The following is an 18,334-nucleotide window of genomic DNA, read 5'->3' as shown; positions in this document are numbered from 1 at the left end:
CCCCAAGCCTCCAATGGTCACTCCACCACCTTGATCATCATCTCTAAGGCCTTCAAGGGTCCTAGGCCATGCCGATTTGGGATCTAGGGTTTCTGTTTCTGTTACTCATGGCTTTTCCAGTGTGAATTTGGGCAAAATCACACCTTATATGTTACGATCGATGAAGTTTACAACAGGTTCTTTCGTTTCTATCTGTGTTCCCTTTGAAACCCTAACTCTCGTTTGAATCTCTTAGATCTGTGTTATTTTTAACGCTTTAATTCTGTTTTTCCTACGATTTGCACTATTCTCGAACTTCTTCTGAATGATCCTCAACTTTAAACCGTTTTTACTTTCTTTAAAAAATTAGGATTTTCTCGGAGTTCTTTCTACACTTGTTTTAACTGGTTTTCTCTATGATTAAACCTTTTTCCTTACTTATTTTGTCCGATCTTATGTTCTTACTATTTTTAATTTGCCTATGTCAAAAGCCCTAATTTCTAAGATTTTCTTTGCTTTGGTTCAGTGTGTTAGCCTGTTAACTTGATTCTTAATAATCTACCGTGGTTACCATGCTTCGAATGTGTTTTACTAAATCCTTAGCATACTTATGTCACTTCTGTATGACTATGCTCATTTTGTTTGTTCATCTCTTGCTTCTTTCTGTCGATATGGCTGACCTTGCCTGTTTTCTATGTCTGTTTGATCTTCTCTGTTTATATATTGAAAATACAGAATCATGACTCCCTCTTGATTGATTCTGATTTTCTTAATTGATGGTTTGATTGAAAGATTTTCTTTTAAATCCTAAAAGCTTTACGTCGTCTATTAAGCTGACTGATTTTGTTATCTTATTTGCTATGATGCTTTATTTTTACTGAGTAGTGTCCTTAGTTGAGGTTTTATGAATTTAGTCCTAATTGACTACACTATGCTTACTGAACATTGATTCCTTCCTTATTTAGTCATGTACTGAATCTTCCCGTTTGATTTGATTCCCTTAACTTAAGATAGTACTCCCTTGATTTTCTAGTAGATTGATTTTGAGTTCCTCAATTATTATACTACTATGATTCTTACCTTATACTACTACCTATTTTTCAACTATAAATACTCTAAGTCTTTCATTAATACACACGGACACTTGGTTTTCAAAAATTACCTCTCTTACTAAAAATCTCTGCTTTCCCCTCTCTTTTGTGCTATTTGCTCCTATTAGCCGACTGCAAGCCAAGGCTAATCATCTGTACTCTCTTATTCTTTTATTATGCTTACTCTCTTCACTGGTATGTCCTAGTTTTGATTTAAAGCCTCAACAACAACATGTTTCTCTTATTGTTTCAGTTTCTCTTATTTCTAGTCTGCTTCTACTTGTGGTTCTGTTGTGAAACTTGTAGTTAAGTTACATTATCAGTATGTTATAATGTCTCCCCTTCCCTTTAGATTAATGTATTCCATTATGTGTGTTTCAAAGCATGCCTTGTCAATTACTTTTTACTTCTTGTGTGCTTACCATCCTATGAGTCCCCAAATCCTATTACCCCCTTTTTATGTGTTCTTCCTAACTGGTTTGTGATTATGCCAGTATAAACTATTTCTGAGCATGTCCAAACCAGTCCTAAGACACTTGCTTGGTTATGTGTTTGTAGTCAAATGTTTGTGTATCCCCAAACCCCTTGACCCCTATGTGACTACTGAATTCATTTGGATTTTGTAGACTAGCTGTGTGTGATCCTATCTTAAGGTGTTTGAGCTTCGTTCACTACTCCAACTTCTTTTCAAACAATCTCTATTGCTTTACTAATTTCTTTCAAAATAGGCTTTCAAATCCAGTCTTTAATAAACCTCTTTCAACTTGTGTCCTGCACTTTCACTTCACTCTTAGTCAATAACTTCTTCCCCCTCTTGTATGTGTATTGCCTTGGGATCCTCTTGAGAGCCCTCTGAACTTTGGCATATTGAGGCTGGCCTTTCTACACTGCACTGGTTCAACTCTTGGTTACTAAGTCTAGGTTTAAGCATTGCCCGGGGTCCTTGAGACCCTTAGGGAACTTTGATGCACCTAGACTTTGATTTGTCTATAGGAATGAGCCTTGTGAGACCATTGGAGGCTTTGGGAAACTTGGGCCTAATTGCAGGCTCCCTATAGAATAGCTTCTTGATTTCTATTTCTACTTATGTAATTCATTCATTAGCCTGTAATAATTTGTAAATAGATATTTGGGGTATTTAGTAAAAGAGTGGGTAGATGTATGCTTTAAAGGGTAATGCGGGTAGAAATCCTGCACTTAAGACCTTATTTTTGATGTCTGCCTGCTTTACTCAATAAAAAACATGCTTATAGGGTTTTCCTCTTTTAAATCTGATTGCTTTGTCTAATAGAAATCATGCCTATAGGATCTCACTTCCAATTTCATTTGCATCAGGTAGAAATCATGTTCATAAGGTTATGCATTTTTTTCATGTTAGAGATCATGCATATAGATGTCATGATATCGTGTTTAGATATCATGCCTATATCTATTTCGAAAACATGTTTGTTCCTGCATTACATAGACACAGTCTACTGCATATAGGCAAGCCTTAGGGTGTTTTCAAAAAAACTGTATTTCCCTGAAGCTACTTCTGTCGTTTAACGTTTCTGATTCTAATAAGCTTTTAACAGGAGTCCCTAGGCAACTACTAGGTTATAACTTCTGGGTATAAAAAGGTTTGTCTGTTTCTGCATATTCACTTAGGTATCCTGCTTTAGAACTTTGATAAAGACCTTAACTGTATTTGAATCGTTCTACTTGTATGTTTGTTTTTTAGGAGGAAACTTTGAGCCTCTTAATTGCTCCTATTATGTGAAAGTCCTAAATGTTTTGACTGTCGCCTTAGAGTTTTTGCCTTTATAAACATTAGGGGTGCGTCTAGAACTACCTATAGGTAGAGGTCCTAACTCCCTCCAGGACCATTAAGAAGGGACGAGTAGCAACACGCAATTGGAATCATTGATCAAGCACCCGCTTTGCATGACCATAAGGGGATGGGAAGGGTAGAATATGATATGATGACTACGCGTTAATGTCATGTGTAGCCCCTCATCGAGGAGTGTTTACCGGACATTGCGTGGTATGATCCTATAGGACAAACAACCTAGGACCCCTCTTTACCAAATCCTTTCTTTATTTAAAACTTTCGTCTTCTACAACTTGTTCAAACCTTTATCTTACTACTTGAACTATCCTATGTGCCTTACTAGCAACTTATTTTATTCAACTGTTTATGTGGACTAATTTGTAAATATAAGTTCGGCTGGGACCCACAGTTATGGACCAATAGAGGTGCCTAACATCTTCTCCTCGAGGTTACTTCGATCCCTTACCCTAATCTCTGGTAATGCAAACCAACCCAAGAGTTAATCACTCTAGGTGTCCTAATGCACCATAATCTGTTAGGTAGAAACTCTTTAAATACCAATTCCCAAAAGAGAAATGAGTCATTACACCCCGTGAATGTCGAAATCGGGACTTTCTTCGTAGAGGAAAAAAGGGGCGCGACACTACCTTGCTAACTCCGATGACTCTGCCACTGAGCAACCAACACCTACTACCGGGTTCAGAAATACCTGAATCTGCACACACGATGCAGGGAGTAATGTAAGTACGCTAACTCAATAAGTAATAAAAGTAAATGAAAGCTGAGCAGTAAGAAAACACGTAAACCACGTCAAAACGCTACAACAAATGCAGGATATTTCCAATATGGTACAGAAATTATTTATTTCGTAAATCATGCTCGGTTTTATTAAAACCTTTTAAAACAATTTTTAATAGTTTCAAACGAGTGATAAAACAGTGAGTAAACATGATAAAAACATAAACAGCCCCTCGGGCAAAACATGTACCATAAACCGCCCCATGGGCATAACATCAATGGAACCAGCCCCTCGGGCTACCTCATAATCACTCGTAACCAGCCCCTCGGGCATAACATAAATCAAGAACCACCCCTCGGGCAACCATATGAAATAACAACAGCCCCTCGGGCTATATCATATCACTCACACTGGGTACCCGCGCTCATTGGGGTGTACAGACTCCGAGAGGGGCCCCTTACGGACCAAGTGCAATAACAAGCCATCTCATGGCATAATCAAACAGGATCTTAGCCTCATATCAAGCCACCTTGTGGCGTAACAAATCAGGCCCTTGGCCTCATAATCTTGAATCAATATACACTATTGTCGCGCGCAGCCTGATCCCAAAGTATCCTCACAACACAGGCACTCGGCCTCACTCAGTCAGAAATCTCTCATGCCACTCGGGCAATAATAAAACATGTTGCTCAACCCAAAATATCATTTAAAATGCCAAAACGGAGTAAATATGGCTGAGTTATGAAAACAGTAGAATACAGCATGACTGAGTACAAATATGAAATCAAAACAGTGAGGAATAGTAGTAAAAATCCCCTAAGGTCCAAAACAGTTGGCACGAAGCCCAAATATGGCATTCATCCCAAAATATGGTAATAATTTCCAAAATACAATGATATCAAACAGTTTTCAATCAAATACGCGACTTAACAAGTCATATGGGATGGACTAAGTCACAATCCCCAATAGTACATGACCCCACACTCGTCATCTAGCGTGTACGTCACCTTAATCAGGTGACGTTTACAATCATTACAGTAGCACAACGATGAATCATGAATCAGGTGTGAAATCACCTTACAGTAGCACAACGATGTGAAATCAGGTGTTTCATACCCTTAGGACAAACATTTACAATCATTACTTACCTCAATCCAGTCCAAACTCTAGCCTGCGATGCCTTTACCTCTCGACTCGGCCCTCGAATGCTCCAAATCTAGCCAAAAGCAGATTCATACTATCAAAATATGCTAAGGGAACAAAGCCCACTCGAAAATATCCAATTTACATCAAAAATCCCGAAATTGCTCAAACCCAGCCCCCGGGACCACGTCTTGATATCCGAAATTTTTTACATCAATATAACCCTTATTCCGCCACGTTTTCATTCATACCAAAAGTACAAAAATCGGACCTCAAATGACCCCTCAAATCACCACTCAAAAGCTCCAATTAACCAAGCCCTAACCCTCAATTCACCACTGATTTTTCCTTAAATTTTCATGCTAACAATGATAAAATAAAATCACCATAATAACGAGCTTAGGAACCAAGGACCTTACCTCAATGAATCCCTTTGAAAATATCCCTTGAAATTGCTCCCAAAAGCTTCTTCCCGAATGAAATATTGAGAAATTTGTCCAAAAATCGCGAAGGGTGGAATTTATAGTTTCTGACCCAGCAAAACCTCCACTTCTTCGAGACCACACCTGCGGTCCCCTAGCTGCATGTGCGGTTATGACAGCAACAAAAAACTTCAGCTACCAAACCCAACTCAAAATCACCCGTTAACCACCCAAAATCACCCCGAGGCCCCCGGGACCTCAACCAAAAGCACGAACAAGCCATATACCACTATCAAAATTTATGTCAATCTTCAGAACACCCAAACCACATCGAATCAACCAAATCACATCAGATTCAAGCCTAAGGTTCCAAGAATCTTCTGAATTCCGCATTTGATCAAAAAGTCTATCAAACCTCGTCCGAATGACCTGGAATTTTGCATACACATCGCATTTGACCCAACGAACCTACTGAAACTTCCGAAATTCCATTCCGACCTATATATCAAAATCTCCCCTATCAACTGGAAAATACCAAAATTCCAATTTCGCCAATTCAAGCCTAAATCTACTCTGGACCTCCAAAACGCATTCTGATCCCGCTCCTAGGTCCAAAATCACCTAACGAAGCTAACCAAATTATAAAAATTCAAATCCGATATCATCTACCAACAAGTCAAAATTTGGCCAAACCTTTCAAATTTTTAAGCTTCAAACTAAGAACTGTCCTTCCAAATCCATTCTGATTACCCTGAAAACCAAAGCCGACTATTTGCATAAGTCATAATACATCATACTGGGCTAGTCATGCCCGAGAACTGGCGAGCGAAGTACAAAAGCTCAAAACAACTAGTGGGGTCGTTACATCCTCCCCCACTTAAACATACGTTCGTTCTTGAGCATGCCCAAAGTTGTTCCGAAAACCATCAATCGTTGAGTAACCTTACCATGCACATACCTGGGGGTGATCCCAGGTCACCCTATCTCATATAGGTCCGATAACACAATATAAATGAAATTTCACAATCCAACCTAACACATAAACCTTAGAACCACATTTCCACTTTTGAATTCATCCACAAGACTAGAATCTCCCATCCATACTCCGAATAAGCCCAAACAAGCTGTAATAAACCATACCTTCAACCTCAGATGCAATTACAAGACATACTACATAACTCAAACACTCGTAGCGATAACTTCTAATCACAGCAGTTGCTCAAAACATCTGAATTTCGATAATACGCCTCTTATCAAATAAAGCCTCGTTCCAACACTTCTGTATACTAACAATGATAAAAGAAACACGTAGAAAGCCATAACAATTCCTCAAATCAACCATTCGTGAAACCACTTCTACCTTGGCAAGGACCATAGCAAATTTTTGAGCCAAACATTGCTATTATCATTCCAACACGCTGAAACCGAATCCGTTTGTATTCATTCTGGATCCCATTTATCTCATCTTATCCAACATAGCTACTCTGGTGACATGACACATCAATACCATTTAAAGCCATAACTCGTGCAATCCGCACATCAATAAGCAACAATCCGAACGTACTCAAATCATGAAAAATGTCTCAAATGAAATAAATGTACCTCAAGCTCACCAGTACCACCACAACACAATATTGGGAACCCACTGATCGCTGCCAACTCGACGCTACACTAAGGTAAGAAGAGCGGATCGCAATAGTTTTTACCTGATATGAGGGTCGGGATCGATTTCCTCAGGGAGCTAGTTGTGGAGTTGGATTGTCTGTCTAGCCTAGAGATATGTTTGTACTCCTAATGTCACTTCAAACATTTATGGGTTTTCGAATTATAACTATTTTTATAAAACTATTGATTAACACTAAATAATGCTATGAGAATATTGCTAAGTTGTATCTAATGGGAAGAAAGGCACTAGGGTCATGACACTACCTAGGTGGCTAATTGACGGGTAGATGTTACTAAGGTTCGATTGACATAATTGGGGCTTATACTATAACCGTTGCACAATTTTACCCACTCTCACACCTCTCGGCAGAGAGAGTGATTTTGCCCAATTGACTCTCTCGAGACCAAATGGGTAGGCAAATTAGACCAAGCAACTAGGGTTCAAGTAGGGTAATTACTCTCTCGAGGTTTAACCTATTAATTGGGATTATCATTTCTCATGAGTCCATCCCAATTCCTTGTTGGGTCAATTTTGGGGTCATAGACTCTCTTTCTCAAGAAAAGTTAAACCCACAAAGCTTGAATCAGTGTTTGCAACCACCAATTCTAGATTAAAACATAAAATCAACCCAAATAGCAAACACCCATAGTCAATCTAACATTAGATGACAACACCCATCAATTACCCACACTAGGGTTGAGCCATAACCCTAGCTAATGAGTTTAGCTACTCATGCTTGTAGAAGAAAATAAAGAAATAGATGGAGAATAAGGCATATTAATTAAATGATAATGCAAATACAGAGAATCGCTAATGCAAATACAGAGAATCTATTGTTAATTTGAAGCTAAGATGCCAAAAATGGCTACAAATGATGTTCCCACGAGCGCAACTCAACTCTGATATCTCTCATTACCTAACAAATGGCAAAATGTTTTATTTATACTAGGCTGGAAAAACAGGACAAAAATACCCCTGTGGGGTCAATGCGGGACGCATTAAATAGACCGCGGCCGCACTAGGCACTTTGACTTTGACTTTGACTTTTGCTTCTCTGAACTTGGACTCCGCAGACCGCGTAGAATGGACCGTGGCCGCAGAGGAAGCTGGCGCGGTCTGCGCAATCATGACCGCGGACCGCATGGCGTTGGCTTTGCAAACTTTCATCTCTTTGAAAATCATGACCGCGGTCCGCACAAAAGAGTAGTACGACCGTAGAGCCTTCACCGCGGACCATGAGATGTGTACCGCGGCCGCGTTGCCTCTAGCCTGGTTTACCAACTCTCTTAACCACCTAGTGCGGCTGCATTCAACTTTGTGCGGTCCGCACTGGGCCTTCTTTCCTTAGATTTCTTGGTCTTTGATACTTGAGCAGGTTTCACTCCTTTTTGAGCTGATCTTTGACATTTCGTCACTTTATCGATCAAAACCTACAATCAAGAACAACTTGTGAGCTTTTTAGGACTATTTTGTAACAATATATGATCAAAGCATGGGCAAGTAGGGGCATAAAACATGTTAAAATCCTAACTTATCAACTCCCCCAAACTTAAACCTTTGCTTGTCCTCAAGCAAACAAAATAAGACCCACCCCTTAAAGGAAAATCCAAGTAATTTCAGCTGTCCTAAAGTAACCTCAACAAGCATCAATTGGGACTAACAATTGCCCTCAATACGAATGGATCATTAACAAAATTTAAACTTAGAAAAACTATGGATCAAGTGTGACACAAGAGCATCACGAATTGACTCATTATATCAAAGAACTCTCTCAATTACTTTGGTCGATGTGAAACCCAAACTCACACATCCTCAACTCTCTCTAAGCAAACCTCACCTTTTAAAGTATAAGCACATAAACCAAGGTTAATGGGAATTCACTTGTCTCTCTCAAGGAAAGATCACAAGTCCGGCTCTAAGTACCATATGCTTGACCCTCATGTAAGTATCCACTAATGCGAACGTCATCCAACTCAAGATCATATAGGACTTTTGTGTAGTCAATGTGAAGGCTTTTGGTTTAGGGTAGGAAAATTTGTTGGTCTATATGGGTTCCAACTTCCCTTAACCACTTCTTTTGATTCATTTTGGCACAATTCTCTTTGACTCTTTGAGTATTTCACTTCTTTTCAAGGGGTTAGAGAGATACATTGTAACTCTTTCTTATGCAATTCAAAGCATTTCTTCTTTTTCTACTTTTTTCCACACCTTTTTCACTTTTGTTTTTCTTGAATCCCGTTTTATTCTTTGCACATTGGGCTTTCTTTTTGTCTTTTTCTTTTCTTTCTTTTTCATCGCCTTCCTTTCCTTTTGCTTTTGTACCTTTTACCACTTTGTTTCCTTTCTTGTCTCTCCCCCCGAACTCAGACTTTTGTCATTACTCAAGGGACGATTTGGGTGCCAAGAGAGGATATAATTTAGAACGGGTATAGGCTTGTAGCATTGGTTCTTGAAAGAAAAAGATTTAAGTCTCAAAAGTGTTAGCTAGGGATTGTATCCTTGGTAGGCTATGGAATTGTTCGACTATTATTTGAATCAACGAGAGCCTATAATCACTTATCAAGTCGAATTTCACTCAAAATTTTGCCTCAACAAACATTCAGGGCAAGTTCTAGACCATTGTCTCGGGACTTGGACTCACAATTCAATTTCTCACCACACACACTCAAGGATTTCTAAAGACATAGAGTCGGGGGCCCACAACAACCTTAGACATGATTGAGCACACAATAGTCCCGAAAGACCACATGATGTTTGTTTGGTCAAAACAAGAGTCTCAAGGTCACTACTTTCACCATACTAAACACAACCACTTGTCTTTGACCATGGGATCAAAGGCAAATGTGTTAGGCCCAAGTGAAGCTTTGCTTGAGGTACCCTTAAGTATAAACTACTAAAAACAAAAGAAAAATAAAAAATGGACTCAAACACTTAAGAAGGTTGTCATGCCATCCATCATCGGGAAGAGCCACCCGGTTTGCACAATACTCCACCCTTGGAAAGAACCGTGGCATTAAGAAAACCAAGGGCTTATTGAAAACGCCGAAAACGAAACAAAAAGGCTACGAGCCTATCTACTAAGCTAAAAATGAAAAATTTGTACGAAAATAGAAAATAAAATGAATATTTACAATAGGGGATTAGAATATACAATGGGGAATGAATATATACAATAATGTAACTTTATATACAAACTAAATGAAAGATAAAATGTGCGATAAAAGTAACTAAATGTAAAGTTATATACAGACCAAATAGAAAATCAACAAAAACATAAACTAAGTCAATTAATATATACATTCATCCGAATAAAAAGTAGGGTGCACCACCACAAATGAAAGTTGGCATTGTCCACAATGCCAATTAAACAAATAAGCATCAAAAATCAACATGAAAGGATATAGGAGCTCCCTAAGCCTTGTCTGTATGCATGGGAACATGAGTGGTCCCCGGGTTCTCTGTATGTACGGGAACCTCAGACTGGTTCCCGGTCTCCTGCTGCTCAGCTCCTGGGACTGGGGCCTGGACTTGGACGGGCTGAATATCAAGAACATCTTGTGGCTGACTAGAGGGAGCCTCCGGTGGATCTGCCAATTGGATGATAGCCTCATCTGTACTCGGGAGCTTCCTCTTCTTCTTTGGAAGCCTCTGTGTCTGCTCCTGCTGTGGCTCTACTACTGGTGCTGCTGCTGGGGCTGGATCCCCGAATAATAAGTCAAGAGGCATCTGGTCTGCCATCAGCTTGTCCATATCTGCTCTCAGCTCTTTCACCGACTCCTTGGAAGCCCTTGTCTTTCTCATCTTCTTGTGCTCCCGGGCAAGCTCCTTCAAAGCTTTGCCATATGAGTGCACTACCTTAGACAAGGTAGACTGAGTGCTCATAATCTTTTCCTGGTTCTCCAAGAACTTCTTTAGTGTGTCCTCAATGGACTGTGGAAGCTGAGCTATGTAAGATGCCGACTGAGCCGCAATGGTAGAAGTCAAGATGAACAACTTGGATGACGCAGTTGACATCCAGTTGTTCAAGCTATGAAGTGTCTGGCTCAGCTGGTGGACAGTGATAGGATGGGCCCAGGAAGATGGAATCCCCGGACCAGCTGAAGTAGAGGGACCAGCAGTAGTGGAAGGTCCGAGAGGCATGTCAGCGACTGTGGAGGCAGGATCAGTGGAGGGCTCTACCGCAACCAGCTTTTCAGACTGGCTGATCGGAGCAGAAGTAGGTGGTTTGTAATTTTTGTCAGGGTTGTGTGACCCCTTCAGACTGTACCATGAAAATGGAGGCACAGGTTTGACCTTGATGTCAAAAGGTCTCTTCTCCACCTCCAGGTCCCTGAAATACATAGTGAGGGTGCTGTGAAAAGGGTAGTTCCGGTCATGCTCAACTCCCACTGCAAAAATGATGCGGGACATCACATTGCCCATATTGATAAGGTATCCTGCCATAATAGATGCAATAAGAACATCCCGAGCAAGCGGAATAGTCTGATCATGGGTAGTGGGATCGAGCCGACTGCACACAAAAGTCAACCATCCCCTAGCCTCAAAGTTAAAAGTCCTCCAAAGTATTTTGACCCCTACTTGAAACCACTCTGGAACCGTACCGGGGACTGTCATGTATGAGGCTAACCACGGACGAACCTCCTCGCCCATTGCCAACTTTTCATTGTAAAGGGACTCGTCTTCTTCAATGAACCCCAGGTATTCATTTAGTGCCTTCCCGGTAAATATCACATTCTTGTTTCGCACTTTGGTCACTTTAGTGCCCTTCAAGATGTGCACCACATTGCTATAAAATTCCTTGACCATGTGCTCATTCGCCCTCACACAATTATCTTTTAAGTGTTCCCAACCCATTCGAGCTCAAAATTGTCTATGCACATTGGGGTGTACGGGTAGAAGATCTCTGTCAATGAAGCTCCTCTCAAGAATCAGCTTTCGTGCTGGCCACCATTCTCTAAACTTATGGAACGCCACCTGGCTGACGAATCTATCTTCCCACACAATAAGATTTCTAGTCCAGTCAACACCCCCAACTTGAGGCACACCACCCCCAGGTAACTCCTCATCTCCCTCATCACCTCTAGCACCCTCTCCAGATATTGACTTTGTGGGAGAGGTAGAGTATTCATCCCCACTACCTGTCGTTGAGCCCTCAGACGACCTAGAAGAAAAGTTGATTGAAGCTCGAGTATCGGGGGAAGAGGGAGGAGTGTCTCTATGTATGGCGTTCTCTGGGTACGGAATGTATAGAGGGATTGAATATGAAGAGATCTCCCGGGAGGGCTCGTACTCAATCCCCAAGTTGTCTATGGCTCTATCAGTCGCTTTGATTGCTTTTCTAATATCCTTTATGTTTTTTCTAGCCTGGGGAGTGAGTTTTACCATCTTTTGCTTCCCTTCCCGGGAGAAATTACCTCGGCCGAGTTGTTTCGAACCTTTGCCTATTTGTTTGACCAGTATCTACAAGCATACACATCTAACATGGTTAGTATCAGCACAGGCAGTGAAACAAGTGTTGAAATTGAATTGCAGATAGCAGATTAAATGTTGCAAAAACAGTTGCAGAACAGAGCACCGCGGCCCGCACAAACAAGAGTGCGGCCGCACTGGGGGCATCACGGACCGCGCAAAGGTGACCACGGTCCACATTGGGACAAAGCCCTAAAAACATCTCTCTGAATCCAACTACCGGGGCCCGCACAAAGTAGCACCGTGGCCGCGGTGGGCCAGCGCGGACCGCATAAAGTACAATGCGGCCATGCTGGGCATAGGTTCAATTTCAGTCACCGCGGTCCGTGCAAAATGGCAATGTGGACCGCGTCAGGGCACCGCGAACCGCACAAAGGCGACCGCGGGCTGCGGAGAGTATTTTGCACAGGCACTAAGTTAGGGTTTCATTTTTTGCACAATTGTTCACATTAGTTCACCTACTTTGTCCCTACTCACTTGCCCAACCATTATGCATATCCAGCACACCAACCCAATATTTAAAACTACCCTAAGCTAACAACTAAATAAAGAAGAAGAAACTAAAGAGAAGAAAAAGAAGTTATAAGCTAATGGTAATAAAATAAAACAAAATTAATCAAGTAAATGCACAAGGACTGAGTGAAACATTACCGGATGAGAAGATGAAATGTAATAGACAATCTTAAGCAAGAATCACTGTCACAAGAGGTTATGAACAGTACTTTTATTCACTTAAAGCTTGAGTAGGCAACCTCCGCGGACTGCACAACAGCAGACCGCGGCCGCGGAGATCCATCGCGGACCGCACTAAATGGAGTGTGGCCGTGGTGCAAACTTCAGAGAGCACCACTTTTGACCATCACCAGTGCGGACCGCACAAAGTGCAATGCGACCACACTGGCAATCTTCAGAGACTGTTCAACTTTTTTTTCAAACTATTTTGCACTGCATCAACTCAATCCCTGCAATATCTCACAATTAGTTAGCTCAAAAATCAAACCTACATTACCAAGAAAACACAGAAAACAACAAAAAGAAAAAGACACGGGTTGCCTCCCAAGCAGTGCCTGATTTAACGTCGTGGCACGACGCATGTTACCAGCACATCACTTTAGATGGAGAAGTGTCACCACGTGGCTATCATCAAATTTTCCAAGATAATGCTTGTCCCGATGTCCATTGACTCTGAATACTTCACCATTCTTGTTCCTTAGATCAAGAGCACCAAATGAGGTCACGAACACAACTTCAAAAGGCCCACTCCACTTTGACTTGAGCTTACCCGGAAACAGACGTAGCCGGGAATTGAACAAGAGAACCATATCTCCAACCTTGAACTCCTTACCCCGAGTATATTTGTCGTGAAGGTACTTCATTTTGTCCTTGTACAAGGACGAGCTGAAGTAGGCATGGAATCTAACCTCATCGAGCTCATTAAGTTGTTCAACCCGAAGATTTGCCGCAACATCCCATTCTATGTTCAACTTCCTCAAATCCCACATGGCCTTGTTCTCTAATTCCACAGGAAGATGGCAAGCTTTCCCAAACACCAACCAATACGGAGACATACTAATTGGAGTTTTGTAAGCCGTCCAATAAGCCCAAAGAGCGTCATCCAACTTTTTCGACCAATCGGTCCTATTAGTATTGACAGTTTTAGACAATATACTCTTAATTTCTCTGTTGGAGACTTCCACTTGGCCACGAGCTTGAGGATGATTGGGGTTCGAAACCTTATGATTGACACCGTACTTAGAAAGCAATGTGTCGAAAGCCTTGTTGCAAAAGTGAGACCCCCCATCACTAATGATAGCACGAGGAGTGCCAAATCTTGTGAAGATATTCTTTTTCAAAAATGCCACAACACTCCGGGATTCATTGTTAGGCAAAGTCACGGCTTCAACCCACTTTGAGACATAGTCTACCGTCATGAGAATGTAAGTGTTCCCACAAGAGCTCATAAAAGGACCCATGAAATCGATGCCCCAAACATAAAAAATATCCACTTCGAGAATTGTCTCATCCCTTTTAGAAATTCCGCCGGCTCTTTGGCATTCATCACATCTCTTGACCACATCACCCGCAACTTTAAACAAGGTAGGACAATAAAATCCACAATTAAGCATTTTAGAAGCCGTTCTCGCCCCGCCATGATGGCCACCATAGGGAGAGGAATGGCAAGCCTCCAAAATACCCAATTGTTCCTCCTCCGGGACACATCGTCGAATCACACTATAGGTTCAAATCTTAAACAAATATGGCTCGTCACAATAAAAATCCAAGCTATCCCGCTTGAGCTTCTTCCTTTGGTTGGAAGAGAGCTCACACGGGATGATTCCGGTAACAAGATAATTTGTGACATCGGCGAACCACGACATTCCATTCATTGACACCGCAAGGAGTTGCTCGTTGGGAAATGCATCATTTATCTCAAGGTCGTTGCAAGGCCTCCCCTCCTCCTCCAAATGGGACAAGTGGTCCGCCACTTGATTCTTACTCCCTTTTCGGTCAACAATTTCCAAATCAAACTCTTGGAGAAGCAATACCCATCTTATCAATCTTGCCTTTGAGTCTTTCTTGGTCATCAAATACCTAAGGGCGGCATGGTCGGTATGCACTATCACTTTTGCCCCCATAAGGTAAGGTCGGAACTTTCCATAGCAAAAACAATAGCTAATAACTCCTTCTCGGTGACTGTGTAGTTCCTTTGAGCCTCATTCATTGTCTTGCTTGCGTAGTACACCGGATGGAATATTTTGTTGATCCTTTGTCCCAAAACAGCCCCAACCGCAACGTCACTAGTATCACACATGAGCTCAAAAGGCAAGCTCCAATTTGGTGCGGTAATGATGGGGGTAGAAGTCAACTTGAGCTTAAGAAGCTCGAATGCTTGCATACAACTCTCATCGAACAAGAGCTTTGCATCTTTCTCTAGCAACTTGCATAACGGATGTACCACTTTAGAAAAATCCTTTATGAACCTCCAGTAGAAACCCGCGTGCCCAAGGAAACTCCTCACCCCTTTGACAGAAGTAGGGGGAGGGAGCCTCGAAATAACCTCAATCTTGGCCTTATCAACTTCAATTCCTCGCTTCGAGATCTTGTGACCCAACACTATACCTTCTTCTACCATAAAATGGCATTTTTCCCAATTGAGAACAAGGTTGGTGTCTTCACATCGGGCCAACACTCTATCCAAGTTTACCAAGCATTCCTCAAAAGAATCCCCAACCACGCTGAAATGATCCATGAAGACCTCCAAGATATCCTCCACCATGTCGGTGAAAATAGCCATCATGCAATGTTGGAAGGTCGCCGGAGCATTACACAATCCAAATGGCATTCTAGAGAAAGCGAATGTGCCATAAGGACATGTAAAGGTGGTCTTCTCTTGGTCCTCCGGGGCAATTAGAATTTGATTGTACCCTGAGTAACCATCCAGAAAGCAATAGAAAGCCCGACCCACAAGACGATCCAGCATTTGGTCAAGGAATAGCAATGGAAAATGATTTTTTCTAGTCACCTTGTTCAGCTTCCGGTAATCCATTCAAACTCTCCACCCGGTGATCGTTCTAGTGGGAATGAGCTCATTGTTGTCATTGATCACCACGGTCATACCACCCTTCTTCGGCACACATTGCATCGGAGAAGTCCACGAACTGTCCGAAATAGGATAAACCACCCCAGCATCTAGCCACTTGATAACCTCTTTCTTCACCACCTCTTGTATTGCCTCATTTAGTCTTCTTTGATGCTCTAAGGAAGGCCTTTCATCCTCCTCCAAAATGATCTTATGCATGCAAAATACGGGGCTTGTACCCCGAATGTCAGCTAATGTCCATCCAATCACCTTTTTCCGCTTTTGAAGTACCGCCAAAGTGGCGTCAATCTGCATGTTAGTTAAGCAAGACGAAAGAATAACAGGTAAAGTAGAATTTGAACCCAAGAATTCATACCTGAGGTATGGAGGAAGTGGCTTCAACTCCAACACAGGTGGCTCCTCAATCGATGGCTTTGTTGGTGGAGTTTTGCGGTTTCCAAGATCCAAAGATAGCTTCCTAGGATCATATGAATATGAGCCCATACCATGCAATGCATTCACGCACTCCACTTTACTAGCATCATCATTGACATCCATATTAAGAAGCACGGCCTCAATGGGCTCTTCAACGTGGATCATGGAACTTGTGCCATCCACTATCACAGTTGTGACAATGTCCACAAATGAACACACCTCCATGCTATTGGGTTGTCTTATTGATTTATAAACATGGAATACCACCTTCGCATCCCCTACTCGGAAAGTCAACTCACCCGGTTCAACATCAACCAATGCCTTCCCCATAGCGAGGAAAGGTCTACCAAGAATAATCGGGACTTCAAAGTCCACCTCACAATCTAATATGACAAAGTCGGCCGGTAATATAAACTTATCCACCCGGACAAGCACATCATCTATTATGCCCAAAGGTCGCTTTATCGATCGATCCGCCATTTGAAGTCTCATTGAGGTAGGTCGAGGTTTTCCAATTCCCAAAGTCTTGAAGACCGAGTACGGCATCAAATTTATGCTAGCCCCGAAGTCACAAAGGGCCTTTGCAAAATCCGCACTCCCAATGGTGCAAGGAATGGTGAAAGCACCAGGATCTTCAAGCTTCAGGGCCATTGAATGTACTATAGCACTAACTTGGTGAGTCATCTTTATAGTCTCACAGTCTATAGAACGCTTCTTTGTGACCAAGTACTTCATGAATTTTGCATAGCCCGGCACTTGTTCAAGTGCCTCCACCAATGGCACATTAATAGATAAGTTCTTCATCATATCAATGAACTTTTTAAACTGATTATCATTCTTCTGCTTCGCAAGCCTCTGAGGATAAGGTGGAGGTGGCCTTGGCAAAGGAGCCTTGGCCTTTGGTACAACCAGCTCGGGCATGTCAATAACGTGTTCCCTAGACGGGTTCATGGCATCTTGAGTCTCTACCTCTGCTTCATCATCAATATCAATCCGCACATCATTGTTCACATTCTCTTCAACCACATCTTCAACACCCAAAGGTACATTATCATCACGCAACTCAACATCTTAATCCACAACTTGCTTTTGCTTTGAGGCATTCACATCACCGCCTCTCCCACTTCTTGTTGTAACCACCATCACATGATTGTTATTCCCACCCTTTGGGTTCACTACCGTATCACTTGGTAGAGCACATTTGGGATGCGTATTCAACGCTTGAGAGATTTGTCCTAATTGCACCTCCAAGTTCCGAATAGATATATTATGAGAAGCCAATTGGGCATCGGAATCTTGGTTCTTTTTCATCATTTGCTCGAACATGCTTTCAATTCTTCCCATATCACCTCCGGAAGAACTAGGACCTTGAGAAGGGAAAGGGGGTGGATTGCTCGGTTGTTGGTACATCGGGGGCCTTGGAAAGCCCATCTCCCTATTGCCTTGGTTTCCATTATTGTTCCACCCGCCTTGAATGTTGTTGTTGCTCCAATTATTGTTGTTCCCATTCCAATTGCCTTGATTGTTACCTTGATTACCCTAATTGTTGTTTTGATTGTTGTTGTTCCAAATGCCACCACCTTGTTGTTGGTTGTTATTATCAAATTACCGCCTCCTTGTTGTTGATTGCCCCAATTTCCTTGGGGACGCCATTGTTGATTCGAAGAGTTGCCTCTATTCCCTTGGTAATTATTGACATATTGGACCTCTTCGCTTTGATCATCATAGCACTCATTTGAATAACAACCACCATCATTGTTTTTGTCATATTGTTCACAATTACCTTGAGGTTGTTGTCCTCTTTGCCTCCTTTTCAACATAGAAACACCTTCCATTGCATTGACTTGGCGCTGGTTTTGGACTTGTTGTAATTTCACCTTTGCCAGTTGATTCATAGTTGTTGTAAGCTCGGCAATAGCTTGTCCATGATCGTGCAATTCCTTGTGTAAATGGATGACCGTGGGGTCACCTTAGGGGTACATTTGCTCGGCTTTGCCATG

General features: G+C 41.8%; 2 protein-coding genes across 2 annotated transcripts; both read right to left on the bottom strand.

The window, feature by feature from the left end:
• Positions 1-11,710: 11,710 nt before the first annotated feature.
• Positions 11,711-14,445, bottom strand: LOC138881744 (uncharacterized). The gene is made up of 2 exons (XM_070161996.1): positions 13,780-14,445; positions 11,711-12,310 (listed from the first exon to the last, which is right to left on the bottom strand). Exons 1-2 carry the CDS (start codon positions 14,443-14,445, stop codon positions 11,711-11,713), a joined length of 1,266 nt encoding a protein of 421 aa, XP_070018097.1.
• A 114-nt stretch (positions 14,446-14,559) lies between these two features.
• On the bottom strand, positions 14,560-17,255 carry LOC138881743 (uncharacterized). The gene is made up of 5 exons (XM_070161995.1): positions 16,961-17,255; positions 16,634-16,717; positions 16,311-16,516; positions 16,026-16,208; positions 14,560-14,970 (listed from the first exon to the last, which is right to left on the bottom strand). The coding sequence occupies exons 1-5, from the start codon at positions 17,253-17,255 to the stop codon at positions 14,560-14,562; spliced, it is 1,179 nt and encodes a 392-aa protein (XP_070018096.1).
• Between the last annotated feature and the right edge of the window lie 1,079 nt (positions 17,256-18,334).

This window comes from Nicotiana sylvestris, chromosome 11 (assembly GCF_000393655.2).
Source record: "Nicotiana sylvestris chromosome 11, ASM39365v2, whole genome shotgun sequence".
NCBI classification, from domain to species: Eukaryota; Viridiplantae; Streptophyta; class Magnoliopsida; order Solanales; family Solanaceae; genus Nicotiana; species Nicotiana sylvestris.
Note: the sequence above shows the minus strand (reverse complement) of the source record. Positions and strands in the feature narration are given on the sequence as shown.